At 36.0% G+C, this 27,849-nt stretch overlaps 2 protein-coding genes across 9 annotated transcripts; both read right to left on the reverse strand.

Moving 5' to 3' along the window:
* Window positions 1-1,447: 1,447 nt before the first annotated feature.
* Window positions 1,448-20,269, reverse strand: LOC122294597 (E3 ubiquitin-protein ligase BRE1-like 1). 6 transcript variants are annotated; one of them, XM_043103482.1, is made up of 20 exons: window positions 19,982-20,209; window positions 19,646-19,832; window positions 18,729-18,890; window positions 18,523-18,607; window positions 16,662-16,889; window positions 16,398-16,559; window positions 13,995-14,188; window positions 13,774-13,857; window positions 13,528-13,647; window positions 13,239-13,425; window positions 12,976-13,136; window positions 12,835-12,909; window positions 11,207-11,283; window positions 10,791-10,985; window positions 8,046-8,118; window positions 7,880-7,966; window positions 4,131-4,268; window positions 3,791-3,993; window positions 3,440-3,641; window positions 1,448-1,796 (listed from the first exon to the last, which is right to left on the reverse strand). In XM_043103482.1, exons 2-20 carry the CDS (start codon window positions 19,757-19,759, stop codon window positions 1,665-1,667), a joined length of 2,679 nt encoding a protein of 892 aa, XP_042959416.1. In that variant the 5' UTR covers window positions 19,760-19,832; window positions 19,982-20,209; the 3' UTR covers window positions 1,448-1,664. The 6 variants fall into 6 exon arrangements, 5 of the variants coding, with proteins under 5 accessions (XP_042959416.1, XP_042959415.1, XP_042959417.1 ...); XM_043103481.1 differs by having other exon boundaries at window positions 19,646-20,168; XM_043103483.1 differs by having other exon boundaries at window positions 12,835-12,906; window positions 19,646-20,159.
* A 603-nt stretch (window positions 20,270-20,872) lies between these two features.
* On the reverse strand, window positions 20,873-27,849 carry LOC122294749. 3 transcript variants are annotated; one of them, XM_043103684.1, is made up of 9 exons: window positions 27,654-27,849; window positions 27,458-27,520; window positions 26,206-26,338; window positions 25,251-25,488; window positions 24,279-24,407; window positions 24,142-24,191; window positions 23,325-23,422; window positions 22,961-23,248; window positions 20,873-21,603 (listed from the first exon to the last, which is right to left on the reverse strand). In XM_043103684.1, exons 2-9 carry the CDS (start codon window positions 27,506-27,508, stop codon window positions 21,115-21,117), a joined length of 1,476 nt encoding a protein of 491 aa, XP_042959618.1. In that variant the 5' UTR covers window positions 27,509-27,520; window positions 27,654-27,849; the 3' UTR covers window positions 20,873-21,114. The 3 variants fall into 3 exon arrangements, with proteins under 3 accessions (XP_042959618.1, XP_042959617.1, XP_042959619.1); XM_043103683.1 differs by having other exon boundaries at window positions 25,251-25,491; window positions 27,654-27,848; XM_043103685.1 differs by lacking the exon at window positions 24,142-24,191 and having other exon boundaries at window positions 23,325-23,412; window positions 25,251-25,491.

The raw sequence follows: 27,849 nt of genomic DNA on the forward strand, positions 1-27,849 counted from the left end.
TCTTTCGCTTTTAGACGTGCGCGTGGGTGCGCGCAAATATGGAACCCTCCCATTGGATAGAATGAGTTAACAGGAGTATGGGACTCTTAAAAGGGTCGTTTGGTTGCAAGGGACTCTTAAAAGGCTCGTTTGGTTGCAAGGTTCAACTTATATCAATTCAGTTCAGTTTAAAATGTTTAGTTTAATTTTAAACTGAATTTTAAAGTTTAAACATCAAATTCTTAAATTACTAAATTAATTATAACTCAAAACCTCTTTAAATATATAATCTACAGCATTTTTTAACTAACATATTTTCTTACGTGTGACTAACAAAATTTTTCAATTTTTTATAAATAATATGAAATTTATCTTAATATTCAAACACATCTAAAATAAATTTTTAGATAGGTCATACATAACTCGTTAGTATTCATAAAAAAATTCGGCTTAGATTAATATCAGTTTCTTTTCTAATTTTCTTGTAATTTATGTAATCTGTCAAGAATATTCACATTTCAGGTTATCATTCAGCCGAGGGTAATTTTTGTTTTCTAATTAAAATAATAAAAATAATCTCATTCTACACGAGCTATTAGCTAAGTATAAAAGAAATATGGCCATTTGGAGAGAACCGTGAGAATTGAGATGGAGCAATGTGGTAGACAATGAAGGGACAAATCATACAATTAGGAAGGGGTCAACCAGCTGACTCTTACCTCAAAGTTCAACGAAAAAAGATTAAAAATTAAAAAATAAAAAAAAAAAATAAAAAAAATAAAAAAAAAAAAAAAAAAAACCTTCGCTGCCATGAATTATCCTTCCTAGCTTCTTGGCCGTAAATAAAACTATACTCTCTCTGAGTTTAGGCATTTCCTGCAAATAACAAGGTCAAACAGATTTCTCTCTTCCTACCCTAAAAAGGAGATGGAAAACCTGACTCGCATAGTTACAACAGACGTCATCACAATATTAAAAATACGAACTGCTTTGATATTTCAGATAAAATGAGAATGGATCCTTTTCTTTTACATCCCTGGCATACTGTTGAGTACAGTACCCTGCTACAATTAATAATTATACAGACAGATAAATAGCTCTAAAAAAATTGAAATTCACAAGCTCTAAGTCTTAGGTCTGACCAACATGCACTTAAAAAACTGCACAAGCCAAAATTTCATGTCACTGCCTAAAAAGAAACAAAAGAAATCTAACATCCCATATTAACCCAGTGACGTATGCAAGGATGCTTCAATGAAAATTAGCATAACAATTCATTTGATCACGCATCCTCCAAGGTCTCAAGGAATAAGCATTGGGTCGAAACGTATTAATCTGCAACAAATTGAAAGTTTCCAGGGGCTCCAAGCAGTTAAATCAGAAAACAAACATAATAAATACAATAAAAATTCAAAAAACAATAGTAAAATAATAATTTTTTAAAAAAAAAAAACCCTAAAACTAGAACCAGCAAAAATAAGATGATTTCCACTGGTGGATTAAAAAGGGCAAGAGCTTGACCGGGTTCGGCCAACGTTACTCCTACAATCCTCTTAATAACAATACATGTGAACCTGTTTGTATCCATATCAAGCTTCAAATCACGTGCAACAGGTCTTATGCCCCACAACATATCGTTATAGGCCTCATAAAGAATCAGGAAACAAAGTTTTCTCAGCTTCCTGTCAGATGTAAACGGGTTTGACATCATTACTCCCGAAACTTGTGGCACATGTCGGACACTTGCGGTGACGAGTTCCAATAATTCTTTGCACACAGGGGTTGCAGAACAAGTGGTAGCATTTTGTAATCACAACCTGGAGGGGAAAAAAAAAAAAAAAATCTTAAATCACAATATTTGAAATTTCATACCGTACAAAGACAATGATTTCATTCCAAACATACTGGAATACTTGCGTGCCCATTCCCTAGAAAGCTCCCGGTGTTAAAATTATATGTATTTATATTTTTTTGATCGGTAAAATTATATGTATTTATTATCATCCATCAAAGCACAACTCCATAACCAAGTGAGATTCCAGAACAACGAAATACCAGTAAATAGACCAACAGTTGTTCCCTATATCCAAATTTACCATGACACCATATTCTCTCTCTGTGAGAAGGGGAAATGAACAAAGCATACATGTTAAGAAGTAGGACACACTTGAGGTCATCACATTACGTGGAATTCTAGCTTGAACCAAGGGTTAACACTTTTTTTTTTATATATCCGTGGGTGTCCCGGCCAGTTTATACGCACCTCGACTAATCCCACGGGACCCTGAAGTTAACGGCTAAGTAAACCTCTAGTGGCCATGAGGAGACTCGAACTAGTGACCATTGGAGAATAAATCCAAGGCCCGACTAACTGAGCTATCCCTCAGGATTACCAAGAGGGAACACTTGTAACAATATTGATTATCTTTATTTCGCATTTTTTTAATTGGAAAGAGATGATCTTAGGAGACTCAGACTATTCACAGGAAACCTCAATGCAATAGACATCTGCATCGTGTAATTCATAAAAACTATAACCATAGTTATTTGGTAGCCTCTCCAAGTACTACTCGCCTAATTCCAACCTGTACAATTACAACATCCCTGAAGAGGAGGAAAGGGAAATAACTTCTGTTCCTAACTCACTTGTGTTGAACAGGTAGATCTGCCAAATGCATGAAAAAAAACGTAGCTGAAGCATCAAAGCTCAATTGCTATCATTTTTATGAGGTTGAGCCCCAATCAAGGACTTGGGATTTATTTTACCGAGACCGAAATCATTCTATTTTTTTTTTTTTTGGGACAAGTTATATACTACTAGATCATAACAATATGCAAATTACAAAAATCCACAGCCTTGGACACAAACTACCATGAAACAACAGTAACAATTGCTCCCCCTTTCTCCTTTTTTTCTGTCTCCCAGAAAACAAAAAAGAATAAAAAGAATGAACATGAAACTCAAACTACCCAACTTTTTAATCATTCGCATAGGATTATTAAAGTGCACACCAAATGTCAACTCTACTTATTATATATAATTTTATTGTCCTATTCTAAACAACAGATCGGAAACAGAACAAATAGAAATTCCAAATGGCAAAAAATAAGGTCGACCAACTCATCTTTGACAGTTTTTTGGATGTGTAGCAGATAATGAAACCAAAACAAGCTTACCCTCTTTCAACATATATAATTTATAGAATGAAATGTGTCATGTAAATTGTTAGCCAAGCACTAAGCAAAGTTTGGGGAAACTGTTTTCAGCTGCCCTTTATTAGGTGTGAAATAAGCTGGAACTAGCAGTCGTGATCCACATCATTAAACCTATTTCAGGTGAAAAATGTTCACAAATCCAGTTCTTAACCTGGGAACCATACTTCAATCACCACTTACTCCAAGATAAAAATAATACTAAAGCCCATACAATAATAAAATTGCAGATCCAATATTTATTTACCTCTTTTGTCCTGTCAAGGCAGATACTACACTTCAGAATATCCCGATATTCTCTAAGTTCCTCCTGGAGCTTTTCGACAATTGATGATCCCTCTGTCTCTGCTCTAAGACGTGAAGCCTTTCTCCTTACAACTTCCAATTCCTCCTCTATTCTTTTCTGGTCAAACCTGACCAAGAATGAAAAACTGATCACCACCCACACACTGCAGAATTTTTGATTGGTAATCAAGAAGTTTTATTCATAATAATAGGCAAAGCCCAAGTACACGGAGTATACTTGAGAAATACCTAACTAGAGTTTACAACTGAACACACTGCAGAAATTGGAAGTGAAGCACAATATTTTCTGTACCTTTCCCTCTCTAGTTCTATCTGCAGCTCCACAAGCGCCACTCGACTTTTTTCAACCTTAGATTGTGATTCCTCTAGTGACTCTTGTGCCTGCTGAAATGATCTTCTCACATCCAACAATTTCTTCTGTGTACTTTCCAAGGTAAATGAACCATGAAGCTTATCATCTACGAGTTTCTGAATTTGTTCTGAGCAAATTTTCAACTGCAAAGCAAACCACATTTGACTCAAAATATTCCTTCGCTCTGAGAAAAGTTTAAACTGGAAGTGTCAATTGAACTCAAGATATTTACACAGTTTGTTGTTATCAATTCAAACCCAAAATTATGGCTCAAAAATACCTGATCTTCGATCCGTGAAGCTTTCATGTCAAAAAAGCACAGAGACGCATTCGCTTGCTGAACCTCCCTCTCCATGGTTCGTTTTTCCATTATCAGAGTATCCTGAAGCTGTCTTGTCCTGACGCCCTCTAATACCAGCTGAACAAACACTTATTTCGTAAATTGATATTCTACATACAGAACAACATAAACAGCCAACCCACAATGTAACATATCAATTAATGAATGATGAGACAGAAGTTTCAGAGGTCCAAAAGTAAACAAATACTAGCAACAGCCTATAGGTTTAAGTGATACTCAACCACATATACAAGAGCTGTACAACGTTTAACTCAAGGCAGAACATATTTTACTTAAAAAAAAGTTTCTCAACATGATGAAATTTACAGGGCAATTCTATCATCAGCAAATGCATCATGTCTTGTAGTAGCAGCAATATGCAAGCTCTAACACTTTGCTTTAAATGCAGCTACACAAGTTCTATGAACATATGAAAGGACCACGATGTATATCATGGCACTAATGCCACATTTAGAACCAACTACCTATATATTTAAACTACATCTTCATAATAAAACGGCTGTTGTAATAACCCTTGACCGACCTTAGCCCCAATTCCATATATGGAGCAAGCAGGGCATGTGAACACAAACAAAAATGCACTATTTGTAATGAGATATAAACAACCCCACTTTTCATCTTTCATTAGAACAATACATGTCCAAAGCATGTCAATCAAGTCTTGTTCGGGTGTCCAAAAGGGAGTTGATTTAGATTTATGGACATGTACAAAACAATCTCTTAACCCCATATAGTGGGATAGTTTATGCAGGATGTTGATGTCACCACTTCTCTTTGTGATCATCATGGAGGCTCTAAGTAGGATGTTGATGGCACCAGTGAACAACAGGCTGTTGGCTGGTTTTTCAGTGGGTGATTTGAATGGGGGCCTTAGTTCGATATCTCACTTACTTTTTGCCGATGACACTAATTTTCTGTGAGGCTGAACAAGAACAACTGAGGACACTGAAGGCTCTTTTTTTATGTTTTGAAGCAGTATCAGGGTTGAGAGTGAACTTTGATAAATCAGAATTAGTTCCAGTTGGGAATGCTAGTAATACTCGACAATTGGCGAGCACACTGGGGTGTAAGGTCGCTGCTTTACCTATGACTTATCTGGAATTACCGTTGGGAGCTGCTTCACGAGCCGTATCTATCTGGGACACAGTCATCGAGAAAATAGAGCGAAGATTGGCTGGATGGAAGAAATTGTACTTGTCGAAAGGAGGTCGTGTGACTCTGATTAAGAGTACTCTTTCTAACTTACCTACTTATTTTCTGTCCTTATTCCCTATTCCAGCTTCTGTGGCGGCCCGGATCGAAAAATTGTACCGTGATTTCCTGTGGAGGGGGATGGGAGATGAATTCAAGTATCACCTAATCAGCTGGGATAAGGTATGCAGACCAATTTCTTTAGGGGGTTGGGGATAAAGAACTTGAGAACTTTTAATCGGGCACTTCTTGGTAAGTGGCTATGGAGATACAATATAGAACCGGAAGCTTTATGGAAACTAGTAGTCGACAGCAAATATGGCAGCTTATGGGGGGGCTGGTGCACTAGAGAGGGGAATGGGTCTTGTGGTGTGAGGATTTGGAAGCATATACGAAGAGGGTGGGGCGTGTTTGCCAACCATACTAAACTTTTGGTAGGTGAGGGCACACGAATAAAATTTTGGAGGGACATCTGGTGTGGAGAGGAGGCACTGAAGGATTCTTTTCCATCTATTTTCCGTGTGGCTTGTGACAGGAAGCTTCGGTGGTGGATCTCTTGGTTCGGTCAGGGGACCAAATACTTTGGAATGTCACTTTTAGTAGAGTTGCACATGACTGGGAAGAAGATAGCTTTGCAGCTTTTTTCAGCCTAGTGTACTCTACGAAGTTGAATGGTTTGAATGAAGATAAGCTGTGGTGGAAACCTGCGGGTAAGGGTACTTTCTCGGTTCGCTCTTACTATAAGTCCCTTACAATTAATACAAACTCTCATTTCCCATGGAGAAACTTGTGGAGGAATAAGGCGCCTCCCAAAACGCTTTTTTTCATTTGGACAGCAGCTCTGGGTAAGATCTTGACTACGGATAATTTACGAAAGCGTCAGGTAATTATTACTGATTGGTGTTGTATGTGTAAGAAAGCTGGTGAGTCAGTGAATCATCTCTTGCTACACTGTGAGACAGCCCGAGCCTTGTGGTACGAGGTATTTAGTCGTATAGGGTTAAACTGGGTGATGCCGAATTCAGTGGTTGAAGTATTGGCCAGTTGGGCGATGCCGGACGGCGATTCACAAATCAAATCTGTGTGGAAAATGGTCCCTACCTGCATTATGTGGTGTATTTGGCAAGAGCGCAACGCACGAACTTTTGAAGATAAGGAGCGGACAACAGAGGAGCTTCGTTCCTTATTTTTCAGTACTTTATTGTTGTGGACCTTAGCTATAGATTTTTATGGTTTGAATGTACATGATTTCCTTGCATCTACTATAGGGACCTAAATAGGTTCTTATCTCTTGTATACCATCTTGTGTACTGGGGCTATGCCTATTATTATTAATACTACCGTTTACTTATCAAAAAAAGTTTATGCAGGACCATGGCTCATGAAGCAATGGTCATTACTTCTGCAATCAAGAATGAACATTATTGGGGTAAGAGCAGTAATATTAGAGCAAAACAATGACACACATCTGACATCTTAATATCCATAACAAGAATTAAACCCATTACCTAAAACCAAAAAGGTAAGAAATATCTGCTGAAGGAACAAAAAATACTACATCATCTCATAAAAGAAAGGGAAAACACAAACCACAATCAAACTACGTTCCAATTTGCAACCACCTCCCGAGACTATCAATTTTGGAAATCACCCCCTCAAACTACAAAAAAGACTGTAATATACACCCTCAGAAAATTGACATAAATACTCTTTATAAAAGAATTAAATTTTAAAAAACAATAGAATCACATGCAATCAAATAAAAAAAGTAAAAAAATTTCAAATTAAAATATAATTTGTAAAAAAAATTTAAAGACGTTAAAAAAACCAAGAGAAACTGGAGATTAATTTTTTAAAAATTAAAAAGGTTTTCTAAAAAATCATTTTTGTTAAAAATTAAAAACCCTTTTCTAAGAGACCAGTTTTATTTTTTAAAAGGTAATTTTTATTTCTGTAAAAAATATTCAGCTTTTTTAAAAATGTTTTTCTTATAAGTACATTTATTACTTTTTGAAGTTTATTTTCTTAAAAACTAATTCTTTTGAATGTGAGCATTGTCTTTTTTTCTTAAGATTCTTTTTTTTTTTTTTTTTTTTTTTTTTTTTTTTTATTGGTACCGAGTGTCTAGGAACAACATTCCGACTAATCCAAGGGGTGCACAGGCCCTCGGCAAGGAGTTTCCCACAACTGCACCTTGGGTAATTCAAGAAGAAATCACCGTCTGATGGCCCCTAGAGATTGTTTGCACCCAAGGAGATTTGAACATTAGGCCTGGGGGGAGCATAGCACCAAGCCCAAGGCCTTTACCACTTGAGCCAACCCCTAGGGGAAAAAGGGGCGGTTACATTGCATTTTTTTGATTGTTTGAAGGGTGATTGCCGAAGGTGATAATTGGGCAATTGATTTCAAGTTGGGTGGTAGTTTGAGTGGAGTTTGTGTATTTTACCCTAAAAGAAAATTGCGTGATAGACAATTACCTTAATGTTATAGTCATCTCTCTCCGTAATTTGCTGCAACAGATGTTGGTTTTGATTCTGCATATCATCATATGCCTGTCCAATTGACTGAAGAAAAACAACATTAATTAAACCAATTTATGATTGCTCACAAGTCCCCAAGTTTTTTAGATTACAGGACACTAACCTCTATTTCAGATAAGTATGCCTCATTTTCTTCATTCTTGGACTTCAGGACATCAGTAAGCCTAGAAATATCCCTGAAACAGAATTAAACTTGAATTTTAAAAGTACTTCTTTTACACCGTTATCATGTTTAAACAACAAAAAACCAATAGTCATATAGGATGTAAATGGTTTCTACTTGGATCATGCTCAAAAGAGTAGTGGAACATGATTCCTACTTGGCCGGTATGGTGCACATGGTGGTAAAGGAATGAGAGGAACTTTGAGGATCACAACTGGACATTGAAGGAGCTCAAAACTCTCATGTTCTTTTTTCTTTTGAAAGCCTCTAGAGACTTTAGTAGGTTAAGTTTTTATGATTTTCTGTACCGTTTTCTATTTCCAAATAGATGACTTGTATACACGTTGTGTACCTGGATGCACCTTTTGTTTTTTTTTTTTTTTTTAAAGTATTATTGAGGAAGCTTTTATTACTTACATAAGAAAGTATAACATACAATATTCTAGATCATCAGGACACTAAGGCTTCATTTGGTTACACGTATGAGATGAGAAATCTGTGAATAGTAGTGAGATAGTTTGTGAATAATAATGAAATTGTTTAAAATTAAGATGTTTTATGGAGTTTTAGGAAATGAGAGAAAAAGTTGAATAAAAATATTATAAAGTTAAAATATAATTATAATATAATTTTTGTTTTAAGATTTGTTGAATTGTTTTTTGTGTTGTTTGGAATTTTGAAAAAGTTGTAATGATTAGATAATGATTAGATGAAAATTTTAAAAATTTGAAATTGAAAAGTGTTTATATTTGAATGGTGGATGTTGAGATGAAATAAAATGAGACCATCTGTGAAACCAAATGGGGCCTAAATGATAAAACGAAGCTATTAAGTTTTAAACACAATACCAACCAGGTTTACCTAACACATAAACCTCTCGCAACAATGTAACAAGTAATGGTTGTTTCTTGATAAGTAAAATACATTCAACATGCCAAGGTGCAAATCCATGGTAAACTAGAAATATACAAGAGAACAACTAAACATAAATATTTTTTTATTCAAATAGTAAAATAGTTCGTCAAAAAACCACAAAGGCCATAGCCCAAGTACAAGAGAAAACAGAAACATTTTTGATGACGACGTATTCGAGCACTTTCACTACCCTAGATAAGGCTCTGGTTCTCGACTAATCCCCAAGATAAAAGACGTCTCCGCCAGCAAATTTGTCACCTTCACTACAGTGCCTTGTTCGCAAGGGCCAGAGATCAGCCAGGAGCAACCCACCTGTTGGGTCTCCTTTCGATACCTTCCTCGCACAGATTAGGGTCTTTGGGGAGCCTTTTAACCTCTTGCTCAGGAGGAAGAGAAAACAGAAACATAGATAATAGAATGGAACAATAGTGTGATACCCCATATGATAAAAATAAGAGATCACACATTGCTCAGAAATGAGAAGTTTTTGCTCTTTATAAAGTTCCAATAGGGCTTCAATTGTATCATTAACTAGTCTTTTCACGTATAGATCATTGGTTTGGGCCTTCCAATAAGGCATTACAAGTGGTATCAGAGTCTATCCCAACCATAAATGTGGGACTTGAGCCGTACCACCTACAATGATAAGGGGAAATTGTGATACCACCCCCGTCCCCCACCCCCCCAAAAAAAAAATGATATGGATAAGGGTAGGTGGTTAATGGGATCCCACGTTGCTTGGGAAGAAATTCTTGTTCTTTATAAGTTTCCAATAGGACTCAAATGTATCATTGACTAGTCCTTTTTGAGTATATGCCATGTGGTTTGGGCCTTCTATTAGGACGTTACAAATGGCTCCCAGATTTAAGCCATCCAAAAAACCAAAATTAAATGACACTTGATGTAGCCATCCAATCTAAGTGTGATGTTCAGAACATTATCGTAGAAACATAAGCTTAAGATATTTAGAGTATTTCAGTATATCTGTGAATAGTCGTGAAATGATTTGAATCAAGATATTTTATTGGGTTTTGGGAAATGACAAAAAGTTGAATAAAAATATTATAAAGTTAAAAATTGTTTGAATATAATTTTTTAATATTATTTTTGTTTTGAAACTTGAAAAAGTAATATTGTTTTTGTGTTTTGTTTGGAAGTTTGGAAAAGTTGTAATGATTAGACGAAAAAGTGAGAGATTTGAAATTGAAAGTGTTGTGTGCTTTGAGTGATGTTTGGGAAGGAAATATCTAAGAATACTTGAGAATAGTTGTGTTGCCAAACAGAGAATTTCATCACTGGTTGTTAAACAACCGTAAACATTATGATATCTACTCAAAAAAGCTTGCATTAGTTATAAGAGAGCCACATTCAAACTATTACACTCCACAACATATCAACCACCACCCAAGCTTCATCCTGTATATCCCAAATAAAGGTATAAAGGGAAAAGAAAAACTACCAGGAAAAGCTCTCCAGAAAAACCATTGGAGCAAAACAGGTTCTACTGTCTCTTCACAAAACATACCCATCGATGACCTTTTTAAGATTAATAGAATTATCTACTGTCAGGATCTTTTTTGAAAGCAGCTTTCCAGATACCCAGATATATATATATATATAGAGAGAGAGAGAGAGAGAGAGAGCAACATGCACACAATGGTTTTCATAGAAGATATTTGAATTGAAAAACTGTTGAAAAAATCTAAAAAGAAGGTTCAACAGTAACAGCAGGTCAAATAAAATGTTTTGCCTTGTCAAAGTAAACCAAACCTTTTAGAAGTTTCTAGTTTCTGCCTCAGCTCAGCAATCTCAGCTTCTGCTGCAGCAAGCGTTTGTTGGGAAATGGCCTCAGCCTCATTTGCTGTCTTGACTCGCAATTCCAAGTTGTGCTCGTCAAGAGAGGATTTCAAAGTTTGGACATGAGACCATGCCTTGTATTCCAAGTCCCTGGCTTCCATGACATCCCTGCAGATCTTATAAGCTCCTAAGAACAGTGACATCATGATACCACACTAACTAATATACCTCACATCATCCAAGCCACCCATAAAAAATAATTGAGCTGAATGCGCAAAACTTACTTTATGCAGAATTTAGTTGTTAGACCATATTGACATTATGCAATCATAAGCATATCAAATTATAAATGTGAACAAAAGGAAAAAGATCTGTGCAGAATCTCTAACCTTGAATCAGTGGATTCATGTCTATACATTTCCAAAATCAACTTTAATTCCCTATCACTTTCTTTCAAATCTTGGACCTGAAAAAATAAAACAGGAAAACTTACTGAAGCCAAATCATTGGTAGATTGTATACTTCCAATGATAAAGAACGGGTCAAAGGCCCCTTTGTAACCAAAGATTCAATATGACAACAAATAACATCTAATCATTTTCTCAAGAAAACAACTCCACTCACAGCATGAATGTGTTGTACGGTTGTACCAAACAGGAGATTGCATCAGTACAGATAAAGGAACGGAAGTGAAAACACATTAGTGGAAAACATCAACAGGCATAGGATTCTTACAAAAAAATTCCACTTCATAGAGTAATGCTATATACAATCGTGGAATGCGCAAATACTGTGCAGTCACTTTGAAAAAGAGTCTCCACTATGAAAAAACTAATTTCTTTTCATATGGATCCTGTATTTATTCATTTCTTTCAAAATAATTGCACGGCGCTTGAGCAGTTACGACTGCAACTATCATTTCTCGTTGTCAAATGCACTCTTATAGTTCAGCCTGCTTTGCCTCCCTTTGAAGCAGCAATATCAGATTTTGAAGCCACTAATTACAATTCGATTTGGTGTGTGGTTTACAAATCCACCACTTAATTGTATAGCACACTTCAAGGAAGCATCGATAGCAGACAATTTAAAAATCAGGTATAATCTACCAAGTTGACGTGGGAGGTGAGAACATGTTTTGGGGCCCTTCCAAAAAAGAGGTGTTTGAAGTTAAATCTTTCTAAGAGGCCTTTTTTCCCATGATAGCACCACCTTTCCTTGGAGGAACATATGGTGTAGTAAGGCTCCACCCGAGAAGGGGATATTTAGCCTCAACTAGTGTTAGGGAATACCTCACCATGGACAACCTAAGAACAGCATCTTGTCATAGTTGACTGATGCTGTGTGTAATAAGGATTGGGGGACCATAGATGTTATTTCACTGTGAGATAGCTAGCTCTCTATGGAGTTTGATAAATGGCCTCTTCAAGCTAGCTCGGGTTATGACTCACCAGGTGGGGGATCTATTTTGGAGTTGCAAAGGGAAGTTTGAGTCACCAAAGAAAATATTTGCAGAAAATAATTTTGCGTCACTCAATGTAGTGTATCTGAAGAGAAAGGAATAGCCACAACTTCAAAGACGTTGAGAAGTCGATGATGGATCTTAAGGCCTCTTTTTGAATGCTCTTTACCCATTGATGGGTGCCATTTGTTGTCCTTCCAGTTTAGTTTTCATAAGTTTATGCATCTTGTCTTTCTGTCTAGGATTTTTTTCTTGCATACTCCATGTGTACTTGGCTAGTGCCCTTTTAGCTTATTAACAAAAGTATCCTTAAAACAAATGTCATTGAATAGGTCAAGTTTATACAATTATAGTACACAGCTATTTTCCCCCCAATATGTAGCACATCCTCAAACTGGTACCTACACAGTATAAATGAACTTCCAAAAAAACGTCATTTGTAAGTTGTACAATTCTTGAACGAGTGAAAATGTAAATGAGAAATATTTCACAGAAATTCCACATATATATACATTTGACAGTTTGGGGCATCCAGATACAAGTGAGAACATATCATACCAAAGCTTGCAGCTTTTGCATCTCTGCAACTTGGCCAGCAGATCTTGCAGATGAGGTTTCACATTCTTTCACCTGCTAAGGGAAAAAAGGAGCTTCTTCAACTGCATCTAAGAATATGACTGAACAGATAAGAATACTCACCTTCCTCTCAAGAATACAAGAAAGAGATTGCACATCGGCCCTGAGAGAATGAACATCTGAAGCAGCCTCTTTGTATTTACTTAGTTCACTTTGCATAATGCTCATGTCTTCAGGAAATGAAGAAAGTAAGGTTTTAAATTCTGCAATGATTTCTTTTCTTCCTGCAAAGCAGAGTATCTTAAATCATTATTGCAGCATAACCCCTTCAGAGATGCAGTAGCACATGTTTAATGATCAAAGAAAAGCATCAGGTTTATTATAACCTGGTTCTCTTGAGGCCTCTTTTAGCTTAGATTCAATCATATTAATCTCCTCAATCTGTTTCTGTATCTCTATCCCCAGATCAGCAGCTCGGAAATCGGCAACGGCAGATGATCTTCGGAAAACATCAGCAATGTCATTTTTAATATTCAATTCTCTCTCCCTCCACAGAATGTTATCCTTCTCAACCTACAATCACCAAGGAAAAAGTATGGTAAGCTTCAGAACCAAAACCCTTGCAAAAAAGATGACAGATAAGAGGTATAAATGAAACTACCGACCAGTTACAACCTGTAGTTTTTCATATAAGGCCTGATACTGCAAAACTTCTGATTTTGACTTTTCTGTTTGATCTCTCACCAGGACGTAAGCATTGGAAGAGGAAATACACTTAACATTCTTCAACATGTTCTGTCATGAAATATCCCCATTCTAATTATGTGACTGGATAAACAGAACTGTTATTCAAAATGATTCTTTAGAAAAAAGTATTTGCAAGTATGACACCAGCAAGACATCAATGTAATAGGAAGTGACCTGCAAACTAGATAAGTGCTGTAATATTTCTATCCTTTCATCATGAAGACCTTTCAGTTCCGTAAGCCGACATGAAGCTTGGTCCTGTGGAGCTCAACCCAATTAACGTGCATATCTCTTCATGTTTAAAATTTTCTCAAAATGCTAACCGAGAGATAGAGAAGGGGGGGGGGGAAGAGTCCAAGGCACAGGAATAAAATTGTCTCAAGTCAACAACTTACAGTTAGTTCTTTGAGAGTGGATTCCATATCATGCAGATCCTTTTGTGTATCTCTAACTCTATCACCAGCACCTTGATTATTCCCTAGATTCAAGATAGGGAAAAATGCCCCTTTTGCAGCATTTCTCTGTGCTTTCAGAGATGCTAAATTGCAATTATTTTCTTCTAGCTCTGAAAGTGCAACCTCCAACTCCTCTTCAAAAACCAATAAAATTGAGTCACTCAACCCCTAGCAGAGGATCAAAATCAATGTACCACAACCCGGTCTTTCTTTCTTTTCTTTCTTTTTTTGGGAAAAAAAAGGTTCTCTTTTTCTTTCAGGTTGAGTGAAGGGGGCTGTAAAATATCTGGAATTTAGAGTAGCATAACTTGTACCAATTGCATGTGTCTCATTATGTTGAAGGACAGTAGGCAATTTAAGTGTGCATATGCATGGTCTTCACACATGTTTCTATCATTTTTTTAGTGAACAAAAAATAAATAAATAAATAAAAGAGGGTACTTGGAAGCTAGAGTTGAATAATTCCGACCTTCACCTCGCACGAGGGGGCAGCTCTCAAGAATAAACACTTGCACTCAAAGGCTCAAATCTCTAAATATTGCTAGCAGTTGATCCCCAGACATAATTTTCTTGGTCCATCAACTAATCTTATTCTTGAATTTTGATAAGTAGAAAGAGTGAAGCATATTATTTTTACAAGTTATAAATTATACATTTTTATCAATCTTTCTGCCATGCAATATGAATATGACCTTTGTTTTTTAGATGAGTATGTCAGATGCATTGACATTTATGAAATTCATGATATCACCCTTGTTTTTCTTTTTATAAGTAAAGTTGCCAAAAATTATTAAAGAGCACTAGGGGTACAACCGGAGTACACTGTAGAAAGATATTTTTATAAGTAAATCAAAGAAAAGAAAAGTGAACATCAAGAATTCATCAAATATATATGTGTGTGTGATAAGTAATTCATCAGATATTTGCATCATGTGGTGTGTTTGGCAGAAGCACAATGAACAAACATTCAGGGACAAAGAGAGATCGTTGGAGGAACTAAAAACTTTCTTTGAACTCTTTGTACTTAGGCTATTGCTGTTAATTTTAATGGCCAAGATTTCCATGATTTTATTGTATCTATTGCTCCATTGCTCCTACGTAGTTAGGACATTCTTTGTACTGAACACGGCTGTTGCCTATTCTTTTAATTAATATACTTTGATTTACTTATCAAAAAAACGTAATTCATCAGATATTTTCACAAGTCAAAGAAGAGAATTCAGAAAATCTACAAAAGAGAGGATGATGTAAATAATGCAAGTGGAAAACCTTTATTGCTTCGGGGGCTATGTTAATAATGCAACTGAAAAGCATAAATATCAATTTGTATCCACCTCAGGAAAAAAAGTTTTCTTGAAAAAACACCTCCATTAGAAGCTACAAAAAAAAAAAAAATGCATAATAAAAGAGGAAAGACAAAAATTTATAACTGTATGTTAGGAATCCCTTTAATATCTACTCTACTACATTCACATCCCAAGACATTTGTCTTAGTAAACTAATCATTGCAAATTATTACACCATGCATTCCAGTCTCACCACAGGTTTCAATTCTGAACTTCTTTAATCTTTTTTTCTAATTGGCGGACAAAATTTTCCTGATCATAAGAATAGGCAAAAGCCCAAGTATAGAGGACATATACAAGAGCATTGCCAATGCATGCTATTTTAGTGATACAATAAAACTTTAATCTTTCATTCATTTTGAATACAATGTTCAAATAAAAGTAAATGGTATAACTGACAGCTGCTCAGGGATCGCTATTATAGGTTATACAAATGGTGATACAGCCAAAATTGCTACATCCGAAGCATAATCTTGCCTTTCAATAGACAATGCTAACTGTCATGTACTAGGCAGACAAACAATAGGACGCTTTGCCATCTGACTCATGCTAAGTGCATTTTGAATTTTGACACACCTGGGGATATGAATCCAGTTTTCACACCCATGCCAAAGCAACTGTATGGGCAAACATATTGCATATATATGATACTGATCTGCTACACTTATCTTCTTTTTATTTTTTGGATCAGGCTACTGATCTGCTACACTTATGGTATCAATTTGTCATTGCCTATATCGATGCATACCAAGCTGCAATATCTGCCTCCCCCCACTAGCCTCCAGATTGTGTCTTAAGCTTACTTGGGGGCAGGGGTGAGCTTTCTGAATTCCAACCAATTTTCAATTTTCAAATTTCAAATACTCACTTTCTTGCTGAGAAATGGGTCTATCCCATGTTTCATCCAAATTACTCACATTTCTCATTTAGTATTCAATCAAATGATTGATGCTTTTGAGAGGTAAATAACTGACCAGATATATAATAAGAAAGTTACCTCTTAAATGTTTCATTTCAGCTTCATTTTTTGCATGAACATTTTGCTGTCTCTGCAATTCCCTTGCAAGTGATTTGTGCTTCAAATGAAGATCACTAAATTCCATTCTCAAGTTCTTAACTTCTTTCTCTAAATCATGGGAGGTCTTTTGCCTGCATGCACCTAGCAAAAGGAGAAGTACATGAATAGAACTGAGGGCTAACTTGAGGACCAACAAGGTCACAACAGAAAGTGTGAAAGTCATCTAGCCCAATTAATCGGTACCATCATCTGGTAGTTCTTTCAACACTGCAGCTAATAATCCATCCTTTAGATACCACAGGTTATCAACGGCAGCTACTATGTTGCGTAAAATGTTCTCTGTCTTTTCAGTGGCAGTTTCGCTATCTTCTTTCACATGATTTGCACGATTATATGTAGAAGAATGTTCTGTTGCACCTGTTTCTGTGAGTCGACTAAGAAAAGCATCCTTAAATGTAGAGGGAACCCCATCTGAAAAGCATTTCAAAAGAGCGTCATCCACAAGTCAATTTGCACAATGGTGATGGCAATGATTAAATTAAAAACTGGAAGAGGGGAGCTTGGGATGATAAGATATCAGCAGATCATAAGAGTACAACAATTCATTATACTAATAACATTTCCAGGTACTCTCCATGTAGTTTGAACTTTATGCCCTTGATTGAAAGAGAACTTACACTTCATATTAGAATCGCCAATCGAATTGCAAAAAAGGCGGCATCCACATAAACAAGTGTTTGACAGGCTAGACAAATATAGCATAGGATACATTTCAGAATACCAGAGTCTCGAGTCTCTCATTTTTTCACTGTCCTATGTTCTGCTGCTTCCGAGAATTATAGGAACTTCTTATTTTTTCATGAGTGAGAATTATAGGAACTCTAACAAAGACAAACATGTCACATACAAACTCTCAGAAGCACCATTTGATTATTGGAGTCCTTAAATGAATACTGGAAATTTGAGGTTTTACTGCATACTATACTGACTTAGAAAATGGTTTCTATAACAAAGAAAGCCATTCCAATTATTAATACAATATAAAGAAGGCTCACTCAACGATTACAAAATTTTTAAATTTGCAACCATCTCTGCTGATTTGGAGTTTCTTGGGTTCTTACAAATATGGAGGCCTTCTAAGCAATGTCATTGATATTCATTAAAGGACACTAGGGCAGAACCCAATCACATTGGGAGTATGCATAAGAACACTTAGTGCCCGTTTGGTTAAGAGTTTAAACGCTTGAAAAGAACTTTTTGACAATTTAAAAGCTCTTTTAAAGAATTCGGTAAATATATAAATAGTGATGTAAGCACCTAAAAAATCTAAAACCCCATGTTTTTAAAAAGCTCCAAATTGAAGCTTTTGTTGAAAAGCACCTCCAGTGATTGCTGAAAACCACCCTAACAATTTTAAAAGTGCTTTAGGCATATGTTACCAATAGTAGAGCTTTTTAACAAAACTCTACAATTTTTTTTAATCAGTAAATAAGTACTTTATTATTTAAAAAACTCTACAATTAAAAGCTCTATTACCTACAAAAATCCCAAACAGGCACTTAGTTAAGAATGGGAGTGAGAACAAGAATACAAAAATCTACAAAGTCAGAAGAGCTATATGCTAATGGGAGGTTCGCAAATCATGCGATGATTTAAGCAACGTGATTTACAACTCTTATTAGGATATCTCCTAGTCTTCCAAATTCCACGCGTTGTGTTTGTTTTGAATACTCCACAATAAACACAAAGGAACTGTCCTCCATAAGTCTATTAGAAGAATTTTGTGAACTTGATTCATGGTCTCATCACTGCCTTCGAGAAGGGAATTCTGATTAGCAATATTTCTTGTTTGAAAGTACCCTTCACATCCTTTTAAGGAACCAAAGGAAATAAAACCAAAACAAATTACTTCAATAGGGAATTAGGTACTAGAAGAAGAGGCAAGAGTATTTTACCGACTCCTTACTACAACGAATTTCAATGCTAAGAGGCTAGTAAGCATAAGAAAACTAATTCTGAGGCACTCAAAATAAACTAATCATTCAATCAAATAAAATAGCACAAAAGAATAAACAAAACAATATTTAAGGCAGTTGATCCTCACCATCAATAACTGGTAGATGTTTGCCATCTTGTTCACTGCTCGACTCTCTTGTTTTGATGGAAAATGAGTCCAAGTCATTCACCAGCTGATCTCAGAAAAGAGACAATTACCATCAAGAAATATAATACAATTATGCAAATATAAAACCAAAAAAACTGCCCAAGATTATTGAAAAGCACAGCAATTTAAACAAAAATAATTATTACCTTGTCCAAAGACTTATTGACCACTGCTAACGTGGAATCATATGGTTGCTGCTTCTGATTCAATAGAGATAATTTATTCTCAAGTGAAAAAGACTCAACCTTCTGAGCTTCTAACTTCTGGACAAGCTTTTGATTTTGATATTGAAGAACAGTAACATCAAGCTACATCACCACAAATGGAAAACATAAATTAAAAACTATCAAGATAATTTATTTATTTTTGATAGGTAAAAGAAGTTTTATTGATCCTCATAAATAGGCAAAGCCCGAGTACACAGGGAGTATACAAGAAAAAACTATCAAGATAATGAAGAAGACCATTTATCTTTTCGCAACTCAAAAGCAGCTGAAAATGAGTGGTGTGAACATGTTATTTTGGTATCATCATAAAAATGCAAATGTAGGTTCCAACTGATAAAGGATGCAGTCATCTCGAAATTGGTGATCCAATTATATGATCAAAATCCTAACAGCCAGATCCCTTTTTCCCCTTAAAAAGTAGGCTTTATACCTCTATCACAGCTAAAAGCACAATGCTATCACCAATTTAACCAAATTCCAGATGCCAAAAATGCTGAGCAGATTACCATATTATAATCAACATCAAGTATATACAAGGCAATAACCACCAGAAATAAAGAAAAAAGATCCCTAAAAATTTGCGGTCATCCAATTTAGCATCCAACATTCATAAATGGTTTCAAGCTAGAAATGGAAATTCTATGCTAGTAACAAGCTAGCAATTCATAACCACCTCAACTGAATAAATTTTTCAGGCAAGCCAGATAACCCAAGGATAAAAGTAAATGTACCAAATACACAAAACACTATAAAGTCATAATAAACCCACAAAATTTCTTGAGCTACACAATATAACTTTCGAAAAATTAGAAACTACGGAAGTAAACGCTCCTAACCTTTTTGTCCTCGGAAATGGGCAAAAAAGGTTGCTTCTTAGGAGTAGCAGCAGCCGTGGGTGATATGGAGCCGAAATGACGCCGTTTTCGGTCTGACTCACCTGTGCTCCCCATGGAAACCCTAGCATCTACCCCCCACAAGCTCCACTAGCATTAAGCAACACCAAAATTTGGTATTACCATACCACTGAAAGATTAGAAACCGCCCTATATAAATATCAGAACTAGATAATACAGAAACAAACCCTAGACTAATCAATTACTCAAAACCCTAATTCAAACTTTCCACCAAAAATAATGTTCTTCTTTAGCTTCCAACCCCCAATTTCCCCAAACCTGCATCAAAGCTCTCTGTCTATATCTGCCTCCCTGTCTCTGTGTTAGAGCATGGATTCGAGGCTGTTTCTCTCTCAAACGACGCACTTTCTCCAGTTTCTCTATCCCTCTCCGAAGCTCAAGTAGGAGAGAGAAAATGTGCGAGATTTTGTGTGATTCTATAAAAGACCATGCACGAAATTTTGAGAAAGTTAGGAGGGTAATTTTGGTATTGAACGTGGCGGCATTTGTGTACGTCCACCTGTTCGAGGAACCTAAACGAGGTCACTACCGACTACGTCACGGGGAAGTGGGAGCGAAGCTGGTGACTTGGCGGAGTCTGATTGCTAAAACCCGTGGAAAGAGCGCTGCGCCCCATGCCTTGACTTGGAATTTTCAATTTTCTATAAAGAGTGAGGATCCTATTGGTTGTTGCAGAAGGCCTCCCCCGTGCCGCGAACTCTTTTAAAGAAATTTGATAAGAAAAATTGATATTGAGCAAGTACAAATCTAATTTTATAATAATGAATTTTTATTTATTTATAAATACTTTACGACTATTTTCAATATTTTTTTAAAAAAATTTAATTCTATTTTTTTTCCTTCTAAAATATTAAATAGGCAGTTTGATATCTGATCAACTGCAATTAAAAACAATTTCGAATTAAGGCCCCATTTTTAATTTCCAAATCTGCCAAACAAGAAATTGTGAATAATATTAAGGGAAACAATTGAAGACTTGGGAGTTATAAAGGGTTCGTTTTAATTTAAAAGGTAGTCCCTCTTTTGAAGGTCTCGCCAAAACTAACAACAATTTTTTTGCATCAAGTTTGTTCTTTTCATTTTTTTTTTATTTAATTTTCCAAATATATAACTTCATAAAAAAATAAAAATAAAAAAAGAGAGGAAAAAGATCATAATCACACTCTTGCAGTTTGATACCAGCACGTTTTGCTTTCTACAATTTTAATTCGTGTGGACCCCCAGTTATTATTTATCAAGGTATCTGTTATATTATGTACAAACAAATAACAGGCTCTAAACTAGTTTCAGCTTTGATTGGAGAAGAGAGAGCCAAGTGGTTAAGAAAAGAAACAGAAGGCTGATAGAACAACCACCTCATGACAATGAGATGAAAACCAATACAACTGGCCTCATTCATCTTTCATCGAAAATTCATGCCTTCTCTTCTGCCCAACTTCCACTAGTAACGTCAAAAGAGCCTCACACACTTGGGAGGCATCTGCTTCTGATGGGTCATCGTTCAATGATGAATACACCATCCAAGCATGGTCTAATTTTCGTTTCGGCCGCACAACAATGGATCCAGGGACTTCTGCATCACGACATGTGACGAGACCGTCGCTCTTCTCGCCATACCTGATTTGCAGCAGCTGGGCACATGCAGCCATTGCAGCTCCGAGGGGAATTACCACAGGGAGTTTTGCAGGTTCAGCTACAGATCGCGGAGCAACCACAGGTAGCTCAGCATGTGCAACATGAGATAATGTGCTCAAAACAGCAGGAGAAATGCCAGCTTCTGTGTGGAATGAAACCACGGGAAGTTCTCTCGGCAATTGGTGCTTCATCAAGAATTCTCTCCTCTTTTCATAAGTCAAATCTTCCAAAGCTTGCATGTCACCCTTCAGAGTTCAGAACATCAGATGATATGTCAACAATTAAATTGCTTTTGGCATATTTACTCAGTCAAACTCTTCATGCAAGGAGTGACCCATAAATCATTCTTATTATGTATTAGCCAAACCTACCATACGTAGAACTGTAGAAGTTATCCTTTTTAAAAGCAGACTCATTTGGAAAGTGATTAAACTCAAGTTACTGAAATTCAACTGGTCACAGCTCCATTGTCTGAAGTCAAGAACACCTCAGCAGCGTTTCTTACAAAAGAAAGAAGTAGTCTAGATTACAACAAAAGTAATTTATTCAAAACTCTATACTCTTGCCTAGCACCCATCAATCTAAACATGATTTTCTTTTCAGAAGCTATACACACGCATTTCCACAAGTGGGAAAGGTATCATATTCTGACACTCCTTACGTTATTTATGTATTTAGCACTTATAGCCATCCCCTGATCAAACGGCCCTTTTAGTAAATTAAGTGTATATAAATATGGGGACATGCAAATTGCATGTCTAGCCTGCTAAATGAACTTAGGAACAGTCATCTGATACATCAAAGCTAAATGATTACCTCCCTGAGAAGCAACACAAGATCAATGATACTGTACATAAAGATAATTTCTCCACCTTTTACTCTTATTGAAAGATACAAGAAAAAAATTATTGATGTATATCAATGAATATTATACCGGGGAAGAAAATATATTCATATCCAAGCAAATGAAACAAGAGTGAGTTTTTCTAAGAAAGGAGGGAGTCAGAAAAAGAATAAACAATGAATATAGGAACAATTTATAGCCCATGTAATGTAGTGCATGTAAAATTCAAAAGAACTCTTTCCTTTTCTTTCAAGTTTAATGTAACACTCCCTACAGATTGATAGTAAATAAAATAAAATATCTCACTTTGAGGGTGAGAAAACCTCCAAGAAATTCAGAAGGAAGAAGAAGAAGGCATAAAGAAAAGTTTCTATTAGTTTCTAGATGATGCACAATAGAGCCCTTGGCTCGTATATAAACAAGATGCTGCTACATGGGCCCAAGCTAACAGAACTAAAAGCATACGAAGAAAATAGAACTAAGGGTCCAGGCCCACTTGATATCTCATAGCCCAAATAACATGCTGAACCACAATAAAGGGAGTTAGTATAAAATTAAACTGGCCCATGGTCCATGGCCCATGTACTTTGTTCCGGGATTGTGACATTTAAATACAAGAAATAATGTATGACCAAGGAACAACACCCCATTCCATTCCCCCCTCAAAACCCCCCCCCCCAAAAAAAAAAAAAAAAAAAAAAAAAGCAACATCAACAAATCAGACATGCAGAAAGTATAGAGAGCAAAACTCAACACACCTTAATCACTTTACAGATCAGAATCTCCATAAGTTTCCGCACATTGACATAATCACCAAGCTGTCCTTCTCGCAGGATATCAGAAGCAATGGGGCTGCCACCATATGGACTCTGTGCTAATGCTAATCCAGCAACCTTATCTTTCAAATCAGACCAATACAATGATAAAGCAGCTGCTGCATCTACTCCCCCTTTGCTATGTCCAAGAAGCAAAACACGTTTCCTGGAACCCCAATAGATTTCCTCAATGTACTCTTTTATCTCTTTGGCATTCTTCTCAACTGAGGCCTGGTAAGTAATTGCTTAACATTTAGTCCAAAATCAACATGATGATAGAGCATATGAGTTTGACATGATCAAGTACCTCGCTGTGAATCTTGGCAATATGACAGGCCAGACCCATTTTTGAGAAACTCGTTTTCGTATTAACAAAATAAAGTGGTCCATGGTTGCTGAAAAGACCTGCCAAATGCCTATTTAGCCAAATTTAACAAGCAAAAAACCACTACCAAAGTTCCAAAAAATTCTAAAGTGGCAACTAAAATTCAGAGAAAATATAAACAGTGGATGGCATCAAAGAATGATCCCTAAGCCTAGCATTTGTGTCATGCACAGCTTGAACTCAGAGTTCAAAATGAAACTTCCTGCTCAATGTTCACCCTGCATCTGTCTCTCTCAAGCCATTTGAGGTTTTTAAAATTTTAATTCTTGAACCAATTGAACCAATTACATGAAGCTCAAGAAAACATCAAAATACCCCAAAAAAAGGTCCACATTTAAACACTAAATCTAAAACCCAAAACCTTAATTTACAATTATATCAGTTGCAGGTATTTAAATTATATCAGTTGAAGATATTTATATAAAATGATATATCTTGTGCAAGTACATTATCAAATAGATCTTAAAAATGAGTCTCTCATTGTGTAACATCAATAGATTGGTTTTACTAATAAAAAAACATCACTACAGCAGTTTTGGAGTTCACTATTGGATAGGTCAAACAATTATCACAGATAAAAGCTCCCTAGACAGATAATGACGTCTCCAAACTGGAACACCACAGTGTCAGGATTTATTAAATGTTCTAATTAAACTTCTAATTTCCACAACATCATTCAGAGAATAAAAATAAAAACGGTTCTCAGTTTCATACAATTGCTCTCAATAACAAATGTTACCTGGAACCAGCAAGTACACCATCGAGTTCGGCAACTTGTGCAGACCATGCCTGACAGATATTGAAACAACTAATATAACAACAGAGCACAATGCAAGGAAGACTTGGGCATATAAATAGAAAAGCAGCAAACTCTACCGGATATTGTCAAGAATTTCTATGAATCTTTCGGTCCCATCTTCAACTGGTGGCATTCCTGAAGCACGTTGTAGCCACCCTATATCATCTGCAGACCCACGGACAGTCCGTCGTGCCCGGTCAATAAGGCTGAAAGTATCATTATTGATTAACACAATCAGGATGCCTTGACCACCATTTGTAATGGGGATGCACAACAAAGAAAGAAAGGAACTAAATACATTTTGTAATCCTAAAAAAGGCCTTCTGCTATGGTACTGTTATCACAACTAACGCCAAGCTTCTTTTAGTTAAGCATTTGCTCCCAGCTAACAGTTCCTCTGTCCCAATTTGAATGTCTTGTCTTCCTTTCTAGGACTTCCGACGTATGTTTAATTACATTTCCTAAACTACCCTCGCATTTTTCATAGAAAAATTTTCCTATCAAAAGTTGTGCATTTCTCCCATTTAGAGTGAAAGGAATTTTATTAACTTAATTATATTTTATACTTTTCATTAATAGTCACAGTCTCCACACTTTACTGCTTTGGTTTTCTGCAATTGTACTAAACGGGGAGAATGTTCATGCATTCTTGTCTTTAATTCATCACTCATAGAATGTACTTAGGTGCCTTGTGTATAATTCCTACGTACACGGGCCATGCCTATTTTATTCTGATCAATAATATTTATCTTTTACTTATAAAAAAAAATTAATAGTCACATTACTAAGAAATTTAGTAACACATAAAAGGAAATCATGATTCAGGATCAACAAGAAATGCCCGAAATTTGGATTCAATCTAAAAGACAATCACTAACTAATATATTTGGAAAAAGTGTTCATGCATATTAAACTTATCGAGATGAAAGATTATTTCTGTTAAGTTCATTATAAGCTAAGACGAGTCTGGTCAATATTTAAAATCATGTTCTATTTCCTTAATTAACTTAGTTTAAGATCTTCAGACTTGGTATCTAAAGAATCAATACCTTTTAAAAAGTGAAATTCCATTTTGTTCAGTGCCATTTGATCTTACAAGCGCACTAGTATTGGGAGATGACTCTCCAGCAGAGGTTCTTGTTATTTCACCATGTACAGGAGCAGCAGTTCCACTTGAAGAGGGCTGATCATTGGTAGTAGCCACAGATCCCCCAGTTTGTCCAGAAGAAAGCGTTATTAATTCCTGGGCATGTAGAATGGAGTTCCCAGAACCTCTAGGGGAGGGTTCTACTGCAAAAATAACAGAAGCATACAATTGAAGAAAGTCAACATCAATGCTTCAAAATAACTCGGTAAAAATTATAAAAGTTCAATCATAGCAACAGCTGGTGCTTAAAAAGGAAAACTTGCAATTAGGTAACTAAAGGGCATGAGCAAAGCAAAAATATGATGCATTTTGAATTCTATGCAGAGATGAAAGCAAGGACATCTTTTAAAGGATTATCTGCACTAAATCATTTGATGGAATGTTAAATTACTCAATCTTTAATTCCAACATTAACCGGGATAGAACATTAAGGGAAGATGACCATGAAAACAATGCCATGATAAGGCTAAGGCTAAAAAATAAACTAGATGAGGTCACATACATAGGCTTCCTTGGTGGAGAGAGACTCAAAAATGAAAAAGAAAACGAGATTTCAAAATATTACTTAGATATGGAAACATAAGCTAGTAATTCCAAAATCCTTTTTGCAATGTTTTTATAGAACTTTGTATTGACCAATCAGACTGCATCAAACTAATTAGTTGTGTCATAAAAATCCAACTACATATTCAAGTAGTTTGATTAGTTAGCATTTGCATGTTTTTATGCTCACATATTTACAGAAAAAGGCAAAAGAAGAAGAGTACAAAATGCATGTATTTACAGGCATTTCTCCCAGAAACAGAAAAACAAAATGAAAGAGATGATAAATACACATATTTGGTAAGGAAGCTTACCAGAATAATCAGAGAAACAGCCGGTAAATAAAGAAGTTGTTTGTGCAATATAGGAGGCAGCCTCATTGAGCGATGGTACAGAGGTAAATAGCTGGGGAATGAGGCCATTATTCCTCAAATAATCATTCCGTGCCTGAAGATGGAAGCTTACCCAGTCAAAATACATCCAATATAAAATAAAAAAGAATCCTTATTCAGTATATAAATCAACTAGGGAAAAGAAATTAGTTATAGCTACAATAAGAGAGCTTCTTTTATTTGCCCACAAATATGCAACAATAATGACAGCTGCAGTGAGAAACATAAATCATATAGAGTAGTCACAACATCTCGATGACGATGCAGCAGACAAAGGACTAACAGTATCCCCAATGATTACAACAGATATTGATGGGCGAGATGGCCAACGCAGGTAGCACTCCAAAATGAAACAGATGACAAAGGCGGAAAAAACGGCAGGTTCCAGTTAAAAAGTGTCATTTACAGTTAAAAAGTGAGACTTCAGAGCATTATAACTTGAAACTGACCCATCAATAAACCACGCTCACAAAAACAATCACACCTCCTCCATTATTTGAGGAACTGTGAATTTTCTTTAAAAGTTGGATAATTCATCATTACCAAGTTCTAGCATTTCTATTAGGAAATTTTTCCTGAATTCCCGGTCAAACGGGTCAAACTAGAAGATTGATTTCCTAATTCTCATAAAGGGCTTCTGAGTTGCCCATCTCATTAAAACATCACACTATATTCTCTTAACATCCTGATTCACCCAGCTACAGCTTCAGCAGAACGCAAAGCAATATTGACCAGTCAACCAATGAAGCACTAAGAGTGAAATACAAAACACCCATATCAATGAACTAACAGCATTCACTCCAGTGCATTGGAAAACAAGAAAATGTCGCATAACAACATTCTGCACAATTCCGAAGACACAGAGACATTTACAAATTAACACTAACACAGCCTACATCAAATTTTGCTAGCGGAAAATCAAGTCCAAGAAATTGAGCATAAGGACTTGGAGTCCTGTCTTCCAAAATCTCCAAATTAGGGCCCCTCCAACTCCATCAGATTCCAAATCCAAAGCGCAATTCAACACCACCAAACCCACAGCCGCAATTACATTCGAATATTAAAACAATTCATTAACAAAACCTTCTAGATACTAAATTAGCGAGAAAATTAAGTATGTACAAAATTCTTCAAATTAACGACATCGAGAATATATTAAGAAGGCGATACTCACAACCAACGGTGCCCTCGGCTCTCCCCGTCCCTCGTTTCCCGCTTCCCTCATTGGAAACAATTTCTAACAAATCCACAGGAAGATTAATAGCAAGCAACCAAAAAATAAAAGAAAGATTGGGGTAAAAGACAAAAATACTAATTAAAAATCAGCAATAATATACCCTTAATTTCGGATAACTTTTATAAAGTATTACCTGAAAAATTATTCCAATTTTAATGCAGCAGCTTTTGGGGAAAAAAACAGTGGAATTGAAAATCGTTTAACGAAGGTTTTGGAAGATTCGTTTCTCCAACGGAAAGAGTCTAGAGAGATGTGTGGAGAGAGCGAGAGAGACAGAGAGGGAGATTCTTAACGGCAAAGCAAAAGCAACTGAAAGCCAATAGTAGACG

Source organism: Carya illinoinensis, chromosome 14 (genome assembly GCF_018687715.1).
Source record: "Carya illinoinensis cultivar Pawnee chromosome 14, C.illinoinensisPawnee_v1, whole genome shotgun sequence".
Lineage (NCBI taxonomy): Eukaryota > Viridiplantae > Streptophyta > Magnoliopsida > Fagales > Juglandaceae > Carya > Carya illinoinensis.